The sequence below is a fragment of the Otolemur garnettii genome, unplaced genomic scaffold (genome assembly GCF_000181295.1).
Source record: "Otolemur garnettii isolate 467f Iridium unplaced genomic scaffold, OtoGar3 scaffold00035, whole genome shotgun sequence".
Lineage (NCBI taxonomy): Eukaryota > Metazoa > Chordata > Mammalia > Primates > Galagidae > Otolemur > Otolemur garnettii.
This window is the reverse complement of record NW_003852430.1, coordinates 13,800,116-13,824,324: the sequence shown is the minus strand read 5'-3', so window position 1 is coordinate 13,824,324 and position 24,209 is coordinate 13,800,116. Positions and strand designations below refer to the sequence as shown.

Sequence of the window (24,209 nt, the reverse complement as noted above, 5' to 3'; positions counted from 1 at the left end):
TATAACACTGAAAGGGAACCCTATTATATTTCCATGCTTTTCATTTAATATCAAAAACATACAGAAGTTTGTTTTTTTTTTTAGAGACAGAATCTTACTTTGTTACCCTCAGTAGAGTGCTGTGGCATCACAGCTCACAGCAACCTCAAGCTCTTGGTCTTAGGCAATTCTCTTGCTTCAGCCTCCTGAGTAGCTGGAACTACAGGTGCCTGCCACAATGCCTGGCTACTTTTTTTTTAGCGACAGAGTCTCACTTTGTCACCCTCAGTAGAGTGCTGTGGCATCACAGCTCACAGCAACCTCCAGCTCTTGGGCTTAGGTAATTCTCTTCCCTCAGCCTCCAGAGGAGCTGGGACTCCAGGTGTCCACCACAACACCCAGTTATTTTCTTTGTTGCAGTTTGGCCGGTACCGGGTTTGAACCCACCCCCCTTGGTTTATGTGGCCGGCGCCCTGCTCACTGAGCCACAGGCACCGCCAGGCTGCAAGCATTTTCAACAGAGGGAGGTACTTAATGAAGTATTCACTAAGACAATGGAGACAAATAATGACTGTTGTTGGGTGTTAGAGTCTCTGCCTTCACTATCTTGTTTAATTTCCCAAACAATTATTTCTATGTAAGTATTTTCAACCCATTTTACAGTTAGGCCAGCTGAGTTACGGAAAGGTTAACTCACTTGCCCAAGGACATACAACTAGTAAACTTCAGAACAAATGAGGATTGAAAGGCTCCCATGACTTCTCACACCTCCGCCTTCCAGCCAGCACCTCTTACTGCAACCTCAGGCCTCCAAAGGCGCCCACTGTATTCCTATAGCAGTCCTGAAAGCCGCCACTGTGTTCCTATAGCTGCTTGCTTGGATCTTTCTGGTGAATTTCCCCACATCCTGATTTTATTTATTTTTTTTCTTTTCAGCTAACTTTCCCCTGTTAATCCCTCTTTCAGTGTAACCTTGTTAGCTTTGAGGACACACCCCCTGGCCAGGCCTGGACTTACAGGGCCGCCTCTGCCCACCCCTTTCCTCTGCTTCAGTTTAAAGTCACCAGATGCCTCTGGTTCTCTCCCTTTGCTTTTAGCCCTCACAGGGGCAGGAGGGACCGAGACTGGGCCCAGAACTCACTGTCCTAGGGTGACAGTGGAGGGGCTTTGGGGAGCAGTGACTCCCCTCCATCCCCTTCTCACAGACACTGCGGCTACAACGAAAACCAACGGGCAAGATGAAGACGTGCTGGTAAGACCGTGGCACTGGAAATAGTTGTGGGGAGCCTGGGCTGGGGCCACAGAACCAGGAGTCTGTGTTTTTGGTGGGATGAGAGGGAGCAAGGGTGCAAGGTAAGAGACAGAACAAGAAAATTAGGACTTTGATAAAAATTAAGGTGTAACATTGAATAATTAATTAGGACAATAAAATAATACCAAAACCTTCTAAATGTTGATAAAAATAACAGTTTTGGCCAAATTAGGGACAGAGGTAAAGACGGATGGGAGAGCAAGACAAGAGTAAGCATGAGAGACAGAAAAAAGAAACAGCCAACCTCAGAGAGAGGCAGAAAGTCAAAGAAGAAAGAGAAGACAAGGAAATGGATACAGAAATGGTGACTTAGGTAGATACTGGAGAAAGTGAGATCAATAAATTCACAAGGACAGTGAGAGCTGGAATTATAGGAACTTATTACATCTCAGTAAAGCTTCAAAGTCCAAATTAAGAAAATAAACTATATTGGGATTTGATCACCTATATTAATTTGGTCCGTATTTCAGGTTTGAAAATATGGAGGTAGTCCCCATCTGGAGGGACTCCTTTTTGAGTCATTTTTCTTCTTTCCTCTTCAGGAAAATTCCAGTTTTCTTCTTTGTGTGCAGTTTCGTGGGACCCTGGGCATCTGCAACTGTCAAGCGGCGCCCAAGTAAGGGTTAGAGTTTCTAGATTTTGCATCCGCAATCCTTCACACCCTCAGTCTCCTCATGCCTGTGTTGGGCCATGGGGATACTCTAGTGCCTAGTTTTTGTGGTCAGCAAGTCTTGGCAGTATTTCCAGTCGGCAGAAAGTCCAGTCTGTGTATTCTAGTGCCTACTGAGAGCCTGCTTTCAGACAGTGATTGGTAAATGTTGGGTGGACGTATGAAAGGATGAATTAGCAGACAGACGGATGGGTGGAGCTCAGTAATCTGGGGTCAGGGAGGTAGGAGGTCAGACAATTAGGTTTTTGAACTCATCCTTGAAAAAGTGCTACACACCTCATTGCTGAGGTAACCAGATGGCCAAGGGGAGTACTTTGAAGGTGACTGTCTAAGGAGTATGTTTACACTCATATAAATGTGTACATACATGTTTGATGTACCATGATCGCTAGGCCAAAGCTTTGTAACTGGTTAATACTTTTTCCGAAATGTAGGAAGATTTTGTTGGTAGATAAATCTTAACAAAGCACTGATGTTGGATATTTACGAGAAACATGATGTGGGGGTAAAAAAATTCTTCCTCCTTACAACTCCCCACTTGTATAAAGAGCACCCAATTTCAACCTAAAATTCTCATCAAATTGAAGGTTTAAACCTTCTCATGAAGATTTACTTTCTTCTTCCTGTTACTCTTCCCAATTCTAGCCTTCTAGCAATCATCCAGTCAGAGCCTTTATTTGATCTCTTAGAATGAGTATGAAATCATATGCATCCCTCTATATTTCATTTAGGATTATTGAATCCCAAGACTTCCCCCATTCCTCTCCTCTGTTTGACAAAGATTCCTAAGAACTCCACTCTGCAGAAGCCCCATTGAGCTGGCTTAAGGCTAGCCCTGGATTCTCACTGGAATTCTAAAATTTGTGGTGTTTACAGAATATTTTTTAGCCCAAACCAGAAGCTTTCAAAACAGGTTTCTGACTCTGAAATTCTGGACATTATGCATCTTTGGTTTCAAGAACAAATTCCTAACCCCCCCAGAAGAAATTTCTACAAGCACAAATTATTAAAGGAACTTTACACTTTGTACTATGTATCCCTTCCAGGATGAGTTAAAGGTGAAAGAATTATAGAGTTAAAGCCATATACACAATAAACAAGCTGGTATCACACTGTATTTTAAATAGTCGCTCAGTTACTATCATCAGTACATCCTGCTCTTTTTCAGGATTCCCTGTCAATTCAAATTCTAATGGTGGAAATGAACTCTGTCCAAAGATCAGAATTGGCCAAGATGACTTACCAGGCAAGTAGTATTGTATTACAGTGAAATCCAAGCTTTCTGTAAACCTGATATATTCTTTCATTTGGGAAAGTTTTGGAAAGGAATAAAACCAATCTCATTTTGTGTCCCCGTTTTCTAGGGTTTGACCTGATTTCTCAGTTCCAGGTAGAGAAAGAGGCCTCTAGAAGAGCTATCCAGAGGGTGGTGGGGTCCACTGGACTGCAGGTGGCTTACAAGCTGGGAAATAATGTAGACTTTAGGATTCCAACCAGGTAATGTATCAAAAACATTTCATTGAATTGCCTGCTTCAAATGCATTTTAAAAATGGATAGGGATCTAATATTAGAGATTTTTCTAATATTCATTGCTTTTTTGGATCATAATTTTATTCAAAGCTGAAGGAATGTATTTACCTATCTATCTTCAGGGCCTGAATACTGGTCTTCCTGTACTTTACTTTCCATTCCAGGAAAAAATCATCACTGAGACTATTATACATTGACTCAAGACATGTTCTTATTACTTTAATTTCTGTTTTTCTGTAATTTGTCTGGTTTTGACTAAAAGGACCCTCTGTGAAAAGTGCCAGAGGTTAAACATAAATTTAACTAGAAGCCACAGTGTGGACAGACGACTCACAATGGCGCTGTTCAAGCATCGTGGTGCTGAAATAGAACCACATGTCCCCCTGTTGCCTCTTGGCAGGCCCTACACCAAAGCAAAACTAAAGTGATCATAACAGAAACAGCAGTCATGATAATAACCAAATAAATCCCCTACATCACTGATGTCCTTCTCTGGAACTTAGCCTTTTATTCTGTAAATTATTTATAATTGAGATACTTTAGTGTATGTGTGTTAAGTCATTGTCTTATGAAAGAACTTCAGGTGTACAGTTTTGATATCACCCAAATACCTTGTTCGTGATTATTATAATTATTACATGTTTTAGCATGCCGCAAAAAATAGAAATGACATCTCTTTAGTAGATGAACAAGAAAATTAGGACTTTGATAAAAATTAAGGTGTAATAGTGAATAATTAATTGGGACAATAAAATAATATCAAACCCTCTAAATATTGATAAAAATAACAGTTTTGGTCAAATTAGAAGAAACTGATATAATGTGGTGGCAGATTTCTGACAGAAATTTATTTTGAACATACAATACATTATTTTATATTTTATAATACAATAATAGTGCATGCATAAGATCTTTTTATAAATTTACTAATTATCATTAATCTCATCCTTAGCACAACCCTATGATACAAGAGCATTATTATTTTTTATTATTTTTTTTAATTTTTTATTATTTATTTATATTTTATTATTTTTTTTGAGACAGAGCCTCAAGCTGTCCCCCTGAGTAGAATGCCGTGGCATCACGGCTCACAGCAACCTCCAACTCCTGGGCTCAAGTGAGTCTCCAGCCTTCACCTCCCAAGTAGCTGGGACTACAGGCGCCTGCCATAATGCCTGGCTACTTTTTGGTTGCAGCCGTCATTGTTGTTTGGTGGGCCTGGGCTGGATTCGAACCCGCCACCTTAGTGTATGTGGCTGGCGCCTTAGCCACTTGAGCCACAGGTGCCGAGCCAATACAAGAGCATTATTATCTTTATTTTATGGGGAAGGAAACCAAGCCCTAAAACTTTAATTTATTTGTGTAGGTGTTACATCTCACTCCTATTATCGCTTGTCAGGGCCCAGGTCTTGGGCTCTGCTTAACTAGGTTCTGGACGCGGACCTCCAAGCTACCTTGCTCGGGAATGATTTCACTTAGGTGCCTGAGGGCTATCTACTTTAGGGAGAGAGAGAAAGAGAGAGAGAGAGAGAGAGAGAGAAAGATTCTTAGAGAGAGTAAAGCAGTCTTAGAATAGATAGATCTTAGTCTTTAGCAGGGCTTGGTAATCTTTAGCAGAGAGATGCCATGCTGGCATTCTATAGGCAGGAAAGGAGACAGAGTCAGAGTAAGCGGGTCTGTGATAGACTGCACATGCTCCTGACTGCCTTCTCCTCCAGCCTAAAATGAGGCTGATCTCGTGCCTTTCAACACCACAGGTGTAGAGACTGCCAATTCACCACTCATCTCGTGAGCTCTCATGCTTGGTAGGAGAGTTAGATTCCTCTCCATGCCCTTTTCACCAAGTGTTCCATTATTGAGCTATACAGAGTTTAGTGAGAGTTTCTTTTTTTTTTTTTTATTGAATGGTAACTATGTACATTAATGCACTTCTGGGGTACAGTGTAGGGTTTTCACATGCAATCTGAAATACTTCCATCAAACTGCTCAACACAGCCTTCATGTCATTTTCTCAGTTATTGCTTTAAAACGTTCACATTCTACTCTTAGAAAGATTCACCTGTACCCCTATAAGGTAAACCTCAGAAGTAATCCCTCCAAACTCCCTCCCTCCACCCATTCCCTCCTCCCTTCTCCCTCCCCCCTCCCCATATTCTTAGGCTATTTGGTTATAGCTTTCATATAAAAGGTATAAATTAGTTTCATAATAGGGGTGTGTACATTGGATACTTTTTCCTCCATTCTTGTGATACTTTGCTCAGAAGAACATTCTCCAGCTCCATCCATGTGAACATGAAGGATGTAAAGTCTCCATCCTTCTTAATGGCTGCATAGTATTCCATGGTATACATATACCACAGTTTGCTTATAACTCTCACTACTCCTAGCCATAGGCTATATGGACTGCTACATGTAGGTTACAAGGTTGGAACATGCTGGGAAGGTTGAAAACCAGATAGCATGGTTTCAAAGGTTGTGTTTCTAACCACACTCCTCCATACTGACCCTGAGCCATTCACACTTAGAAGGATTATTGCCACCTTAACTCCAACACTGAATTTCTATTGGCTTATATTTTCTTTTCATATACAGTTGTAGTCTTAAATTTCTAAAATTTTGTGTTTTGTCTTTAATAAAATAATTGAACATGACACAAGACCCTCAGTGATGACTTGATTTTCTTTTGTATTACTCGAGATTTAAAATCTGAACCACCATTAACTCTGAATTTGGAGGTTGATCAACTCGAGGTCACATAGCCCCCCATCTCCCGATCACCTTCACCGTTATCATTGTTTTTCTCTAAACGCTGAGCTGTCACTACATCATGCACCCAGGCTGTCACCAATGTCTCATATTCATTCTGCCCTTGACTCCCTGACCCCACAAAGACTAAAATTCTTGTTTTACTGATAAGGATTATTAAGAGATGGGGAAAGAAGGAAGAAGGAAGTGGGAGAAGGAAATAGGAGAGAGAAAGAAATAGAGAAGAAAGAGGAGGCTCAAAGGGCTGAGATACAGTTGGAGTCCCAAATAGGCAGTAAAATCTATTCTTGGGCAAGTTACTGAAGCTATCTTTGTTTCAATTCCCTCCGATTAAAGTTAGGGATGATAAGAACTGTGTCATAGGGTTGCTATGTAGACTAAATGTTAAGAACCGGGGTGCTTGAACAGAGCCTGGTACCCACTGGTATTAGGTAAGTGTTTATTATCAGTGGTGGAAAGTACTAGAAGAGGAGAGGGTATTTAGATGAGAGTCTTTTTTCCTCAGTGGGCCCTTTCTTTTCAAGCTGCCCTTCAAACCCTACTCCTTCGAAAGCCAGATGATGAGGAGGGCAGGAATGGTAATTGCTCTCACGCCATGTAGGGAATAGACAATCTTGGGTGAAAAGGATTTTCTGCGCTCAAGAATCTGAGTCCCTGAGACAGTGAAAAGAAATTATTAGCAGGATCTTTGTGGGCAGAAAAGAGGAATATTGTATATGGAACTAATATGGTAGAGTCACAATTTATTATTATTTATCTTTTCAATTTTTTGAAAGCTTATGAGACATGTAATGTTTTGCTGCTTTTTATTCTTTATTTTAGACATCCTAATTTCACATTCTCAACTCCCACTAACAAACACATTTATTTGCCTTAAAAACACAGTCTTTAGCTTTCTTTGGGTTAAGGTCATAAACAATCTTCGAAGGCTCAAAGACTCTTTAATCTTTCATTCCAGCCCTTCCCTTATGGTTCTTCATTTAGGGTGCTCTGTGCAGATTGTAGCATAATGAAATAAATCATTTATAGACCCAGCTTCTTTTAAATTATGCATGCTGTCAAGTTTACTTATCGATGTGTACTAGCATATTTGCAAGAGCAGAATTTCAGGTGTTCAAAAGAAGGCAGTGAGGCTGGCTGTTAGATTTGTGAGGCTTTAAAATGGTCTTAGGTATATACAAATGCATTCATATTTTGTTAATATGAATAATAAAATTTTTTTCCTCTTGCCATATTGATGTACTGTAGTAGCCTAGTTTGAAAGATGAATGATATGATAACCTAGATTCTCTTGGTACACATACCCACATGTATTATCTTTATATATGTGTGGAAAGAGATCACCTTGGTTGCTGATTATTCATTTAGCAATTCCGCCCCCTACCTTTTAGGGGGGAGGTTTGGGTATTACATATACCAAATCAGGAGCAAGTATAGATGTTATGTCCTATCTTACCTTCAGTATAATCTCTTTGTTCATTGAGTAAGAAAAGTTGGATGAAATAAAAATTAGGAGAGATCCCTCAGTTAACCTCATAACCCTGCACATTACTGCAACTTCTAGAATTGAAACAAAATAGATGTTTGTTGGGGTCAGGGAGCTAATTAAATTCCACTGTTTTGCTCACTATATCTATAGAAAGATATGTAGGTAACACAAATAAGTTTTTAAAAAAAAATGTAGAAAAGTGATGCTTGCAGTGGCGTCCACCCTGCAGCCCACAGGCAGCATACGCACAATTTGAGGACTGTTTTGCTTATTGGTGTTGGAAATTGCAAAAATTATGCATCGACCTTTTATTATTATTATCAACTTTTGTTAGTGTTTGTGTACTTAATGTGTGGCCCAAGACAATTCTTCCAATGTGTGTCAGAAAAAAAAAGAGGTCAGACACCCCTTATAGAAGACAAAGTATTAGGATTTATCTACCTTTTACAGAAATCTCACACCTCAACAACTATCTTGGACAATAATAAGAAAATAGATTCTTCAAGCATCTGGTAAAATACAGATCTTTAATAAAAAAGAATAGTCAAAACAATCTATTTATCATTTAAGTGGATACTTGTCCAATTTTTCTACCATTGAGAAAAACTTTGGAAACTTACCTCCCAGATTCAAAGTTATTGAGGTCAAATGAGATGTAAAACTTCCATCATATGTTTCATAGTTATGTAATAGGCAGTGAATTATATTGTCATTAGTGAACCTTAGTGTCTTCTCTACGGATGGATATAAAATTGTCATAATTTTGAAAAATATAAAGTCAAAGACAATATGAAAAACAGACTGAAAAATAGAAAATATGTTAAAAACAAATATCGGGAGTGATGTGGTAGACAGCTCCATTTGGAAAACAGTAAATGTCTCTTGCATACATTTTTTCCCTTTAATTCCTAACTGAACATTTTGAAGGTACATGTTAAAACTTCCTGTACAGTTGACTTACATAAAAGATGTATAGTGAATTGAAAATCCTGCAATAAGAATAATACACATCACCAGTGGATAGAAAAATTCACTCCCTTCCTTTAAATATAAACCAAAGTCATATCAGAAAATTCTGGCTACAAGGAAGACTTGGATGATAAAAGGGTACTTAGATGAAAAGTTTCACATTTTTGTGATCTTTATAAAACTAACAAAGCAATGAAATTTGTTGAGGCAGTTGATCCATTTTATTAAATTTGCAAAATTATTTACAGGAAAAGGAGTTGAAAGTTTATGTTATCATAAGAGATAATATTTTATAGTTAAATTCCAAGTAAAGATAGAAAATCTCAGCAAATAATTAGGGCTACATAGCAAAAGTTTGACATGAAGGAACATTATTTGGGACTATGGGTCTTGGTCTATGACTGTTCTCAGAAATATCAAATTCTATTATTTAGCACAGAAAATTCATTTTGCCTAGCATTTCTTCCTTACTTAGGAATTTTTCTAAGCTTAGAAGGATGAAGGTAGAAGGATAAAACCTTCTTGTCCTTGACAGATGATGTTTACTTTTAACATGCTCTGATCTTTAAAGTTCAGTCTTTAGCGTTCAGAGCTCAGCTTCAACAGAAGAAGATCCAGGAGGCTGGTCTGGCTCCAGCTTACGGTCTTTATATAGACTGGAGATGCCTTAGGGACACAACCTGACTTATGCTGCCACCTAAGCAGTAAAGGAATTAGCAATGATATAGTCTCAGTTGGCAGATTAAGGAACAACTGGGGTAAAGTGGAGAAGTAAGAACAGGTCACCTTTCCCTTGTCCCACATTCAGTGACAAGCTGCTACTTTACCATCATATTCTGAACTCCATAAGAAAACAAACCTCCCCAGCCTGAGCAACATAGTAAAATCCCATCTTTGCAAAAAAATTAAAAATTAGCTTGAAAATAGTGGCACTTGACTGTAGTCCCAGCTACTGGGAAGGCTGAGCCAGGAGATTCTCTTGAGCCAGGAGTTTGAGGTTTCAGTGAACTATGATGATGCCACTGAACTCTGTCCAGGGTGACAGAGTGAGACCTAATCCCCAAATACAAACAAACAAAAAACAAGCACCCTCAGTGTGTAGAAGCTTCTAGAGTCTGTACAGTTACTGATTCTCAAAATGGTAGTTAAGGAGTAGAATTCCCAAGCAATTATGAAAATAACAAATAATCTTAATGTGTTACATGCAAATGAAGAATTAAAAGCTGCTGCTGACTGCTTTAAATAGTTTCATAAACTGGTAGAGCTGATTTGGATTTCTAATGATCTCATCTCCTGCTTGTGGGAGCAATGTTGCCAAGAACTTTGCAAGAATGTGTCTTTTGGCTGAGATTGAATTACTGAACAGTAGCTCTTTGGGAAGCATAAATAGTGATATTGTTGGGATTATCTGGCATTGGGAACCTTTCTTAGCTATGAGGGAGGGTTTTTAAAAATGTGTTTTTAAGGTGGTATATTAATGTACACGAATGATCGCACTTCTGGGAAGGCCTTTATTAACAGTCATGAAAGAACAGGTAGTACATAGTTTTTCCACACTGTAGCCTTTCCATGAGTCTATAATCTAGAATAGCATAAGAAGAGAATATGGGTACGGAAAACATGATTGATATTTACTATTTTAAAATTTTACTCAGGCATTTATACCCCAGTGGACTGCCTGAAGAATACTCCTTTTTAACTACTTTTCGGATAACTGGAAGCACACTTGAAAAGAGCTGGAACATTTGGCAGATTCAGGATTCCTCGGGGAAGGAGCAAGTTGGCATAAAGATTAACGGCCAAACAAAATCTGTCGCGTTTTCATACAAAGGCCTGGACGGAAGTCTCCAGACCGCAGCCTTCTCCAATTTGCCCTCCTTGTTTGATGCCCAGTGGCATAAGATCATGATCGGCGTGGAAAGGAGTACTGCTACTCTTTTTGTTGACTGCAACAGGATTGAATCCTTACCTATAAAGCCAAGGGGCCCAATCGATGTCGATGGCTTTGCTGTGTTGGGAAAACTTGCAGATAATCCTCAAGTTTCTGTTCCAGTAAGTATAAGACCATACACTAAGGTAGGCTAAAGGAAAAACAGACGGTAAAAGTTAATATCTCAGACATTTTGCTAATCCGTTGAGAGTCTTCAACAACAGTTATTCATTTTTGAAAATTTATTCAAAAAATGTTCAGTGCCTATTTTGAGCAGGCACTGGTAGCATGGTACATGGTACCTATTTTGGTAGCATCTGCCAGATGGAATGCAGAATCGGAGGAAGTTCCTGGTCCTGAGGAGCCTAGAGTTTACTTGGAAGGTGTTACATGCTCACCTGGAGCATCCAGAGTCCTTCTGAGGCAACTTAGACTGAAAGTCAAGTGGTGTGGCACATGTTGTGCATACGTAACTCAGGAGAATGGTCAAAGTGAGGTCGAGATGGGCGATGGGTTTAGTTAGTTGAGAATCCCATGTTTCTTGGAAGGAATGAACTTTGAAATGGTAGGATTTAAATTAGCAAATAGAAAGGGAGAAAGTGCATTCTAGATGCGGGAAAGCCTGGTAAGGGGAAAAGAAGTGTAGAGGGACTGGCTGATTTGGTCTGGGACTGGCGGATTTGAGTGCTGGCTCATGATACGTAGGAAAGTGTGAGTGTGTCTGTGTGTGAGGAGGGTGAAGGATGCTAAGTGCAGAGTGGTTAGGAAGCCACATGGCATTGATTGACAAGAATGAAAATGATATAGATGGAATAATATTCATCTATTTAGAAATAGAGCATGTATGACATATTACAGAAATAAAAGATTTTAAGGCTCTATTCACGGTTTTGCTATGAAGATCCATGGACATAAAGGTAAGGAATTATATAATGCTGAGATAATTGTGCCAACTAGTACTATATAGTTTTATCATTTCTAATTGTTCCCCTTTTACTGATCAGTCCTTTAAAAGGATATTTCATAATATTATCATAGGAATTTATAAAATATGTCTTAGAGAACAAGTGTCTCCTTGAGGGAAACTAAAGAATTTAGAGCTCAATAAATAAACCACTGATGCCAACACCATCCCCCCGCTTTTTACTGCTATAAAACTATTACATTCTAGTCACAGGACCCGTATCAAAAAGTGTAGCAGAAACGATACGGTGATTTTGAATTGTTTCAGTGCATTTCTCTGAAGAAAAAACGGTTATCAGGGACAGGGATCTCAGTAATGGAATTGTTCAAACAACTTGTTTTCAAGGAAAGAATTGTGATTAGTGTGAAGGGTAGTGTGAAATTTCTATATTCTGTGATGGACAGGAAACAATTTGTAACTGCCACGTTGCCGCTCTGGCTTGTAGACTCTTGAAAAAGTATTTCTTCCTTTAATGAGTTATCACACCTCGAGTGGCTGGGTTAGAAAGTCGATGGGACTACTGTTGAGCTGGCTTGAAATTTTGTGCAGCAAGATCTTTGCAATGATACTGGAAAGGTTTTGAGATAACATTGAACTTCTGCAATAGCTGTGTCATTTCTGGATCACGATGAGGGGGAAGAGACTTTAGGTTCCTTCCTCATTGTTTTGAGTATCAATTATTTAAAAATTGATTTCTTGATTACTGGCTTTAAAAAACATTTTTAGTGTTTATAATTCTGGGTGCTAAGATGCCATTAAATTATCTGATCACCAGGGAAGTAAACCGAATTCTCAACATGACTTCATTATATTATACTCTTGCCAGTAATGTCATAGCTGATTATAGGTTTTCTGCCAAGTCTAGCCTCACATCACATTAGAGACCTGTTAGTACAAAGGATCTTCTGTTTTATTCTGCCTTGTGCAGGAAGGAATGCAACTAGCAACCTGGCAGCTGGTTTTACCTTCTGCTTCTGGTTCCTGGAAGAGCTTTCCTAAGTCAGTACAGTGTAGCCAACGTTAAAAAAAAAATTGAAATAGGAATGCACAAATTTGTTTCTTACACTAAATTCTGACTACTCTACTAGGAAATGACTTGAGACTTGGGCCTAACAGCCCAATAATAACTAAACTAGATCAAAGTTATAGCCCAAGGGAATCCTACCTACATTCAAGGACTGGAAAGAACAATGTCAAACTCAAACTCCTCCCCATAGGAGTTCCTCAACTTTCACCCTGCACAAGGCAAAGTATCAGAAAACTATCTAAGACAATATAAACAATCCTTACACCAATTTAAAGTTCTCAAAATGCTTCATTTCACAACAACTTTGTTAGATAGCAAATATAGATAGTGTTGTCTCCATTTCTCAGCGGAAGAAGTGATCTCAAGCAAGTCTGTTGGCTTGTAGAAGGGGTGTTAGGCACAACATTTCTAATTTATCTTATTTTCTGCTATTTGAGCTGGTTTTCCTTAGAGAAATGATTGAGAAGATCGGTATAGCCACTTATGTTTCCTTATAAAGCAGATCATTATTCTTACTTTGGGAGGCATTTGTGATTTGTCTTCAGAATTTACTTCACAGGAAAAACATGTTAAAAAATAAAAAGAAGGAAGATCGTACAATATAAAACAGGAGTCCTCAAACTACAGCCTACGGGCCACATGTGGCCTGCCTAGGACATTTATCCAGCCCGCCGGGTGTTTTTGCCACTGCTGCCTGTCCTGCTTAGCAGCCGACTCATCCTGGGGCCACAGTCTGGCCCGCCAATGGTCTGAGGGACAGCGAACTGGCCCCCTGTTTAAAAAGTTTGAGGACCCTTGATATAAAACATGTCCTCAGATGCTAATCTTATTTTATTTATTTATTTATTTATTTGAGACAGAGCCTCAAGCTGTCCCCCTGGGTAGAGTGCTGTGGCATCACAGCTCACAGCAATCTCCTAACTCCTGGGCTCAAGTGAGTCTCCTGCCTCAGCCTCCCAAGTAGCTGGGACTACAGGTGCCCACCACAAGGTCCAGCTATTTTTTGGTTGCAGCCGTCATGGTTGTTTGGAGGGCTGGGCTGAATTCGAACCCGCCACCTTGGTTATATGTGGCTGGTGCCTTAGCCACTTGAGCCACAGGCTCTGAGCCCTAATCTTATTTTTTTATTCACTTAGAAAATTTTCATTGGCTGTAAATATATGGGCTACACAAAGTTAAATAAATCATAGCTTTTGTCTTCTTCAGTTTCTTGAGAATAAGGAATTGAGATAAACAAGTAAATAATCACAATATAACATGAGAAAGACCATGATAGCAACGCGTCCTATGTGCCAGGAAGCACAGGGGGAAACCTCGTCACTAGGATCAGGGCAGGGAGGTGTGAGAGTAGAAGTCAGGAATATTTCCTGAAGGATATGATGCTTGAGAAGAAGCCTTGGGATGAGTAAATGATCCAGGAGAAGACGAGGTCCAGGGTTCCAGGAAAAGGGACTTTCACTTGGAAATTGCTAGAAGTATCAATTATTTTCAAGCTTTTCAGTCTTGCCACACCATTCGTCACTTTTCAAAATTAAAGAGAGCCAAGTACTCATACGAGTCCACAGACAAAGCCCAAGTGTCTGTGAGTTCTCCTTACAACCCTTGCTTTATTCTATGGACTATTATGTTGGACTTCTCACTGAAGTTGGTGGCAACTATTGAAAATCAACAATGACTACCTGTCCCTTTGAGATCTTAGAGAGAGATGGGCAGTGATAAGCACACGTTTGAAGAGGTAGAAGAACTGTGCCGACTGGTCATCCTTCTCTTCATTTGGACACAGCGAATATTCGACATTACTGTGTAAGAAATTATAAATTAAAATGAGGTAGCATGAAAAGATAGCAAGAAAACCATAAATAACTGCGTTTTTCAAGTTTTCATCATGTCCTTGGATTTATGCTACTCTTTGACACTCACTGAATACTTTTTTCAGGGCTGACCCTTGCTTTTCCTTAGTAAACAAGTCAAACGCAAGATGTGTCTGCTACAGATACTGTCAGATGTGTCAAAAGGCAGCCCTAGGAATCCATAATAAAGGCAGTTGAAAACAACATTTGATGGATCACTAGCGCTACAAGACTGACTTATCTTGTACTTGTTTGTGATTTTGCCCAGCCTATACTATATCTTTTGTCTCTTTCTCTTTTTTAAATGGAAATGGGAAGCCAATTTTAAAAGGTTTTCATAAGGCCTGCAGGATAGCTGATCGCATGCTCTACAACTCAACACCTTCTCATCATTAATGGTTATTTAGGGGACTCAGAGCACTTTATAATTTTTCCCAATGCACTGTTGTAATACATTGTTAGTTTGATTTTAAAGCAATAAATCCCATATTTTCTATTCTCCTTTGTGCCAGTATTTTAGGATGGTGCCATCTATCCCACTGCAAAGCTTGGTTTCCTGGCAGCATCCCATAAAAACTTGTTATTTTATGACAGATTCTTTATTGTCTGTTGTCAGCATGATTGCCGAGGAGAGTTATTTGGTACAGCTCTATTAGAAAACAAAGTTGGCCTTTCTCCCTTTTCAGAGATGTACATTGGGAGTTTGGGCTTGTTTGAGGAAAGATAAAAGTTTATGTGGCTATACAAATATACAGTTGAAGCCATCCATCTTTGTTCCAAATAAACCGATATGAAATGCGATTAATCGGACAGATTTAATGCTTCTAAAAGCGAATTTTCAAATGTGTTGCTTTTTGTTTATTTTTAGTCATAGAAAATGTGAGAGCTGGCAAGAACCATTGGTGGTTTCCTTTTTCTCTATTGAATCATACTAACCTCTAAATGTAGAAAGAATGAACGTTCTATGAATTATATGATGGAAAAAATAAGTTACGAGGTTGTTTCTGGTATTTGAGAAACATTGTAGGAAAGTTCTGATTCAAGGGATGCGTGATATCTGTTCTATGTAATATCTAAACTATTAGGTTTACCTATTGTTTTGACAAACATGCATTTTACAAATACTTTCACTTGGAAGTATTAAATTAGCAAAAAGAAATGGCAGTCTTATCTATACATATCCATAGGAGATAATTTTTATACAACTTGATTTGATCAAAATATGTTTGAATGCTGAGTGTCAAAACAAATTTTTTTGGAGCTGAAACCTCACTTGTTGCATTACAGACCTTGTTAATATCAGCTGGGTTTTCCACTAGGTGGCGATGAAGTGAGAATATTCAGAAACCAGAGCTGCTAACAGAAGGAGCCAGGGTTGGGGGAAGAGGCGGTGGATAACTAGGATAAAAACTAACGGTGCTTAAATTGGCTTTTAATCAAAAATTGAAAACACTAAATTTTTTTTACTGGCCTCAGATGTGGCTATGTTATTGCAATAAAAAAATCAGAGCTATTAGTTTTTATGTTTCTATAAAAATGTATATGGGCTATGATCATAAAGAAATCTTTGTTCATGTTAATCTCTATCTGGTTAGTTTCTTTGGTTACAATGTGGTGTCAGTGGAATCATGTGCTTTTAGTGCTGGAGGAAATTTTGAGCACTCTAATCCAAACCACTCAGTTTATACATGAAGACGTTGACACCCAGAAAGGATAAGGGGTTTGCTCCAGACATGATCAAACTGGAAGCAAGTACTATCAGTTCTTTTATCACTGTGTCTTTTATTCATCTCTATTCTCTCCTTTCCTACATGTTCATTCATTAACATTCAACAACTATTTATTAAACATCTTCTAAGTTGCAGGACATATTTTAGGTAGAGGAGAAAACAGGAATTAATGCCGCAGTGTAGTTTAGATTCTGGGGAGATGAGACAGACATGATGAATAAATGAGTTCATGTGAAGTATACCAGGTGGTCATAAATGTTATGGGGAAAAATGAAACCGGAAATTGAAAAACTATTTTAACAGGTCAGTGAAGGAGTTGGGGGAATTAACATGTGAATATCTGGGGAGGAGGGTTCCAAGAAGAGAGAACAGTGAGTGAAAAAGGACTGATGTTGGCATTTTCTTTCTGGTGACCACCTGGACACCAGCATGGCTGGAACGAGACTGAGAAAGGAGGCAATGAGGGTGGAGGGGTAGCGTGATGGGGATGGCTAGGAAGTTATGGTAGCACGGTTGCCTTTCGTGCTGTGTGAGATGGGCAGCTATCAGATGGTTTTGGACAGATAAGCAACATGTTCTCATAGTTTGAAAGGATCTCTTCAACTGCTAGGTTGATAATATATCATAGGGGGAGGATGAGAAAGATTGAAGCACTTAGGGCCAAGGAGATCTTAAAAGCTACTGCAATAATTCGGGCAGAATTGGTCTTGGTTTGGAACAGAATGGTAGTGGTGCAAATGTCATCAAATCCCCATATATTTTGAGGGTGAATAAAACAGAATTTGGGATGTAATAGAAAAAGAAGAATCAAGGATGACACCAGTATTTTTGGCATGAGTAACTAGAAGTGTAGAGTTGTCATTTACTGATAAGACTGTCATTTATGATATGACTGTGGGAAGTGCAGGTATTAAAGAGAAAACCCGGATCTGACTTAGGACTTGTGAGTGTGACCAGGAGCTTGCTCACTGTTAGACATCTCAGTGAAGAAGCTGAGAAGTGGGGTATGTGCTTCTGGAGTTCAAGAGACAGGTCCAGCCGGGAATAGAGCTCTGGGAATTATCAACATATATATGGGATTTAAAGCCAGGAAATCACCAAGAGAGTAGCATAATAGAGAAGTTTTAGGACTGAGTCCTAAAATAACCAACAGTTAAAGGTTGCTGAGTTGAAGAAGGGTTTTCAAAAGAAATTAAGGAGGAGGAGTCTGTTGCATTGGAAAGGGTCAGGGAATAGAGGTTCCCTGAAAAGTATTTCAAAGAGGATGAAATAAGAAACTGACTTGGGTCCTGAGGCTAGGTCAAAGAAAGTGAGGACTGGGTTTAGAAACCAGTGAGGGTGACCGTGAGAAAAGACCCAGTGGAGTGATGGAAGTGAAAGTCCTATTGGAAAGGATTTAAGAGAAAACGAGGAGAAGAATTGAAACAATTAATATAGACAACTCTTTTGAGTTTTTTATAAAGGGAAACAGATAATAAGATGGCAGCTGAAGAGGGATGTGAGAGGAAGGGAGGATTTTTTTTTCAGTTGGCAGATAACTCAAGATACCGCACCAGAGTTCAGGGTGTAACACTTTGGTATGTTAGCCTCCTCTTCACAGGAAGGATCAGGCATTTATGACCAAATGAATGACCATCCTCGAGATGACCTTCTGTATCAGGTCACCTTTCCCCAACTCTATTCCTTGCAAAAAATCTTTTAATGACAATTTAATAATAGTCTACACAATATTATTCAAATTCTTGAGTCTAGAATTCAAGGTGAAAAGGAAATCTGATATCTACTTTGCCCCAGTAAATCTGGTCTATATTCTGTATATTTCCCACTTTTGTGCCCCGTTATTGTCACCCCCTTTGCCATCTCAGCTTCTGAAGGCAGAAGTGGGGACTTTAAGGGAGCTTCAGGGCTCTCCTCACATGTGACATGTTATATAGTCTTTCCTTGATGACCTTAGCCAGAAAAATGTTTCTGTCATCTCAACTGCTATAGTATTTATCAGCAAAAGCATTTTTGGCTTAGATAACTGCCTTATAGAATAGATGTTTTTATGTCTTTTATAGTGTTTATCTCAAAGCACATGAATGTGTTACATAAAAACATGTTGGATAAATAAATGATTATAGACCAGGTCTGCTCACTCCAAATCTACTGCTTTTCCCTTTCACCCTTCTGCTTCAGCCTTTGGTGGGATCCAGATGAGTGTTATCTGGGTAACCACATCTCTGGCTTTATGGGAACTGCATGGCTTAGTTTGCAAAGAGTTGGAGATTTATAATTTTGAGGCAGCTCAGAGCCTTCTGCTCAGCAACCAGAAAGCTTTACTTGGATGAAGTCTGTTATGATGGTAGAAACCAACATTTTATCATTAAAATGAAAGAAAGTTTGAAATCTGAGAATCCAAATATATCTTTAAATCTTCGTTGCCACTGAAGACGAAAGCTTAATAAAACATCTGTCCTATTCCTCTTTAAAGAGCTAATTTTTAGATACTTTTTGTTTGTAAAATTTAATTATAATTCAGTTTGCAAAAATCAAGCCTGTGTCAATCTCATTATTATTGAGTCAGGTCTCACAGTTTGTCATTAAAATTTTCTCTCAGGAGAAAATTTTTGTTTTTGTTTAATTCTTATAAAGATTTTAATTACCATTTTAACCCCCCCCAATAACCTAGTAAAATCACTAACCCTATTAAAATAAAGTAGAGAGTTGGGGCCCAAATTTCTTGCTAACCTGTGTCATCAGCTGGACATCACTCCAACCTTGAGAATGGAATTGTACCTTAATGTGGTACTGTAGAAAAGAATTGGCTAATGCTGAATCTGGGCAGGTGTGGAGCCCCCTTACATTCGGTTTCCCTTGAGACCATGAAGTGTTTTATGCTGAGAAGGATGAATTTTGTTAGGGAATTTTATGTTCTATCTAGTAGAATTTTTTTAAAGAATGCTTATTTCTCTATTTGTATTTTTTTCTCAAGTCTTACAAGTCATAATCTCATTGTGGACTGGGGAATACCTTTGGGTTTTTTAGAATGTTTCTTTAGCTTATATTGGGACTTCAAAGATGTTATTGAAGGATTAAATTAAAACATTTGTCACATATTTTGTCAGTGAGTATTCAAAAAGACAAATGATTTCAGGTATGAAAATGAGAAACGTGTGGAAAGCAGCATTTTAGATGTGTAATGAAAGTGACTTTTACCAAGGCATCTTGCCAATCTTTCCTCAAAATAATTAGCATGCAAATTGGAATTTATATTGCATGCCAAAAAATGGTTGCCGTATAGATGATTATTAGTGCGTAGGTGGTGTTTATGTGGATGTGCAGATGTGTTCAGAAACCCTTGATCTATGTGGCACTCTGAGCAACCCAGCCTGTATTCACAGATGAATTACATTTCATTTCCCCATTATGCCATGTCACAATTGCAACTTGCATATTTAAACAGGTGTACCAATTTATCTAGAGGGAATTACATTTTTTTTTTTTTTTGAGACAGAGCCTCAAGCTGTCCCCCTGGGTAGAGTGCCATGGCATCACACTCAGAGCAACCTCCAACTCCTGGGCTCCAGCGAGTCTCCTGCCTCAGCCTCCCAAGTAGCTGGGACCACAGGTGCCCGCCACAACGCCCGGCCATTTTTTGGTTGCAGCCGTCATGGTTGTTTGGCGGGTCCGGGCTGGGGATTCAAACTCGCCACCTTAGGTGTATGTGGCTGGCGCCTTAGCCGGTTGAGCTATAGGCGCTGAGCCAGGGAATTACATTTTTCAGAAAACAGCTTAATAGATTACTTCACGTGAACAATGAGTAATTTTAACAAACTATTTTAAGCAAAGAATATAGGTTTTCTGGTTAGCCAAATCTTCCTTTTGTCTAACTTCCCTTTTTGTGAGTGGAAGGGGAAGACTTCATTATCTCCAATTTTGATCTTCTGTTCAGTAATCTGAACTCTGGATGATTCCAAAACAGTGGGAAGAAACATACCTAACGTCACTCTTCACTCTGATCTCTAGATTGAGCAGATCTAGAATCCACTGGGCAGGTGGGGTGGAATGGAAATCACTAGTGGATGAATCAAAAGAGAGACTATTTAGATGTGGGGCTGGATCCTTAGCCAGACATTCGCCTATCGCTGGTAGAATATACTGACCAAAAAACCAAGGATCCACTTTGAAATATCAAGCAAGAAATGGCACATGGCTGCAGGCTTCCTGTGGGAGGTAACATCTTTGTTTTTTATTTTTTTGCCTTGTTGCTTAAGGTTCTTTTCAGATTCAGACTTGGCAACTCATCCTTTGCTCTGTTCCTTCCCTGTTACCTTCTTTCTTCCTTAACACTTGCTAAAGATACAAGAAGTTATCAGGATATATTTGGATTTCAAGTGTCTAGAAATTTTTATCTTTTCAACCAATGAGTAAAATTACATAAATTAATAAAAATACTTGTAATCTTCCGCACTCCTGCTCCAAGTCTTAGATTTCCCTGTCTTTTTCTTTACCTTGGATCTTTCTTTTTTTTTTATTTGAAGCTCTGACCTACAGAGGATGTCTTCTCTAGTGTGAAGATTTTTTTCTGAATTTTCTGTCTTCTACTTGTCCTCCTGGTTGCCACCATTTTTTGCTTTTTGTGTCTTTAATCTCCCACTTAAAACCTTGGATCGTGTATTCCCTGTGGAATTCTCTAGGCCTGGGTTTCAACCCTGACACTTTTTGGCTTGTGTCTTGGACAGTTCCTTGTTCTTTCTGAACCTAATTTGGTAGGATCTACCTGTTAATTTCAGTAAGAACAGAAATAGAAAATTGGAGCTGGTGGTTTGTTTCCTGGCTGGGGCTATGCTGGAGTAAATCAAAGCTAAGGACATCTACATCCAATTGTCAGAGAAACTTGGGAAGAGCTTCCAGTCCATTTCCAACAGTAAATTTGCTTTCAAGGAAAAGCCAGGGTCAAGGAGCTCCATCAGTTCCAGTTTGTCTCTAATCACACAGATTCATCTCTCTTAAAATGATGGGTTTCTGTTTTCCAAAAGAACTTTAACTGCCTGCTATCTTTCTGCAGTTTGAACTTCAATGGATGCTGATTCATTGCGACCCCCTGCGACCCCGGAGAGAAACTTGCCATGAGCTGCCAGCCAGAATAACAGTGAGTCCCCTTGACCACCTGCAAAGGCCTCTTCTGCTCACCCATCTCCCTGTCATCAACCTTCCACCTCCCCACTCCCCACTTACTTTCCCTAAAGAGCCAGTGCTTTGCTGTATGGACCAGGCGGGCTTCAGGCAGCATGGGTACCAGCGTGGCGGGTAGCAACCACTCTTGGTGGCTATAACCCTCCCTCCCCCAGCTCTTCAAGAACACTCGCCATCTGCTCGTCAGCACTGGCACAGACCACTCGGGGAGGCTGGGAGGACAGCCTGAGGACGCGTGGGCAGGTGGGGCGCAGGCAGAGCTGCCCTCTCAGGCCTCTCCAGCCGGGGCTGCGGGGAAAGGGTTAAGTGAGACTGCTGTCATCTTATCCGTCCTCCCCGCCGGCTAGCTCTCCTCCAATCCCCGGGACCCTCTCCAGGGCCATTCATAAACCAGAGGAAGGAACATACGTCTCCTAGGCCCCTGCACCTTTGCAAAGTTTCCCGGGCGCACCTTTCTGCGGGTCCAAGTCCCATTTTATGCGAGTGGTGGCCCGGAAGCCTGGCGGGTGGACTGGCCGCAGAGCTCGGCCGGGGTGTTAGTGGAGGGCGGCGGGCATGACCTGGACGGCGCGGGACCGCGGGGCCCTGGGGTTGCTGCTGTCAGGGCTCTGCTTGTGTGCGGCTCAAGTAAGTTGTGCGACCTTTTGAAGGTCTCTTTCTCACGTCCTCTCACCTTTCCTCCTGCAGCCCAGCCAGACCACCGATGAGGTAAGCTGGGGTGAGAAGTGTTTGTATTTTCCGAGCGCACACAAGGGAAGGCTGGGGCGCAGCCGTCGGGTGGGGGTGGGGGGCTGCGGGGAAGGCGCGGAGCGTCCTCAGGGCTCTCAGACCCGCACCGCCGCCAGCCTCCAGCACCTGCAGCCTCTACCGTGGGAGCCGGGGGAGGGGGGCCCTAAATGACCTCGTGCTCTGGGAAGGGGCGCCTACTCCTCCACCTGGGCGCTAACACTGCAGGCTGTGGCGCTGAAGGAAACAGGGGATTAGAGACCGAGGTTTAATATTTAGTCTGTGCTGCCTCTCACTCCTCGGCCCCCGCCCCTGTCCCACCGCCTGGTCACTGTCAAGAGCGGGCCTTGCTGGGGAAGGCAGAAATTCAGGCAAGCTTCCTCTCGGTGTCGTCCCACTCGTGGTGGCTGCACTAAGCCGCGAGTCCTGCTGGTAGAGCCGGCGGCTCCCGGGTTGGAACTGGGCAGCCCTGGCTCCCTTCAGAATTGCAGCAACTGGTGTCTCCTCCCCCGCAAGCTGGACAGGATGGGGGCGGGTAAGCCCGGCTGAGGTTTGAGGTTTCCCTTACAAAGACCCCATTGTAACCTGTCCTTCGAGTTTAGAAAAACAAAGTTTTCCTTGATGAAAGAGTCTTTCTTCTTTCTTTCTTCTTTTTTTTAAATTCAGAGGCAAAAAAAGACTCATATTCCCTAAGCAACATGTTCCTACCATTTCAGAGGCCAGCATGACCTCTAGTTCCATTAAAGTCCAGCTATTAGCCAGCTATCAAAGGGTCACAACCTCGGTCAGTCTGAAATTTGGTGTAGTTTTGAAGTGAGGTGCAAAGACCTCATGCCAAGGAATGTCGCTGCAGGTAAAACTGAAATGAGGCCAGGTGCGGGTTTCATGGCTGTCCTGCCCTCTCCCCGCACATCTTTTCAAGAATGTCCCCCTGCCCCCTTCCTGTACAGAGAAAGATTTCCAAGCCAGTCTGTAGAGACCAGGTGTGGAGCATCTCCATTCTTGGCTGTTTCATTCTGACCAAAACATTGATCTAAGATTATTGAGGAAATCAAGGTATCAAATGACCCCCATTTTTATTTTTAAATCCCTTTGGGGGAAAAGAGAGGCCCAGTGATCCTCCCCCAGCAGAGGGGCCTCGTCCTGCTCTGACCCCACAGTTCACCTCTTTCAGAACACATCAGCCCAACCCTGCACTTACTGGCAAGTCTGAGCCACGGTTTTTACCTTGTTGGGTTTCTGGGGTTCAAGGCCCCAGCGTCCGCAGAGAGGCAACGTTATCATGGTTATGGCGAGGAGGCGGGGGCTCAGGACACCGCCCAGCTGCTCCTTGTTCACTAACCTGAATCTGCTGTTCTTGCCAGAGAGGTCCCCCGGGCGAGCAGGGTCCCCCCGGGCCACCAGGGCCCCCTGGCGTTCCCGGCATTGATGGCATCGATGTAAGTTTCTATCTCCAGGCCCCCCTATTTCCCGTGGGCCATTTCCTACTCCCTTTCCAGCAGCTCCTGTGGGTTTTTAGGGAGGGAGGGTGAGGATGCCCCCACCCCCATCCCCGTAAAGGCAGGATTGGACCGGGTGAGAGTTGCGGGTGGGGTTCTAGGTGCCTGGGGATTTGGGGATTTGGAGAGAGACCTGTCCCGGTCATCCCTGCTGGTGGTGAGGTCCCACCTTTCAGCCTTGACCCGGTTCTGGTCCCCAGTGCCTGTGGTGAACTCCTGTGGGATTGTCCCGGCGGGTTCCCACCTCTCTCACTCAGACTCCGCCCTCCTTCTATCCCTCCAGGGTGACCGAGGCCCAAAGGGTCCCCCAGGCCTCCCGGTAAGTCCATCAGCGCGGTCACGCCCCACTTCTATCCCTTAGACGTGTCTTGCAGCTACGTGTGTTGAAGGATCTCAACTTGGCATTTTTTCTCTCCCTATCTCATCCCCTCCCTGTCCCCCACTGCTCAGGGTCCTGTGGGAGAGCCGGGCAAGCCAGGAGCTCCGGGCAAGCCGGGCACGCCGGGCGCTGACGTGAGTGGGCCGGGGCTGGGGTGGGGAGGGGCAGCCTGGGCGTGTGTGTGCGCGCGCGCGCGCGCGCGCGTGTGTG

General features: G+C 41.4%; 1 protein-coding gene across 2 annotated transcripts in view; it reads left to right on the top strand.

Moving 5' to 3' along the window:
* Positions 1 to 1,097: 1,097 nt before the first annotated feature.
* COL9A1 (collagen type IX alpha 1 chain) overlaps positions 1,098 to 24,209 on the top strand; it is an 87,591-nt gene continuing 64,479 nt past the window's right edge. The window contains exons 1-10 of one of the 2 annotated variants that reach the window (XM_012805065.1): positions 1,098 to 1,231; positions 1,834 to 1,907; positions 3,130 to 3,207; positions 3,326 to 3,458; positions 10,372 to 10,768; positions 21,268 to 21,351; positions 22,083 to 22,103; positions 23,486 to 23,560; positions 23,904 to 23,939; positions 24,071 to 24,133. In XM_012805065.1, coding sequence (XP_012660519.1) covers positions 1,218 to 1,231; positions 1,834 to 1,907; positions 3,130 to 3,207; positions 3,326 to 3,458; positions 10,372 to 10,768; positions 21,268 to 21,351; positions 22,083 to 22,103; positions 23,486 to 23,560; positions 23,904 to 23,939; positions 24,071 to 24,133 — 975 coding nt within the window. In that variant the 5' untranslated portion in view covers positions 1,098 to 1,217. Of the gene's footprint in view, positions 1,232 to 1,833; positions 1,908 to 3,129; positions 3,208 to 3,325; positions 3,459 to 10,371; positions 10,769 to 21,267; positions 21,352 to 21,847; positions 22,023 to 22,082; positions 22,104 to 23,485; positions 23,561 to 23,903; positions 23,940 to 24,070; positions 24,134 to 24,209 lie in introns of those variants that run through there. The other variant, XM_012805066.1, reaches the window with a different exon arrangement.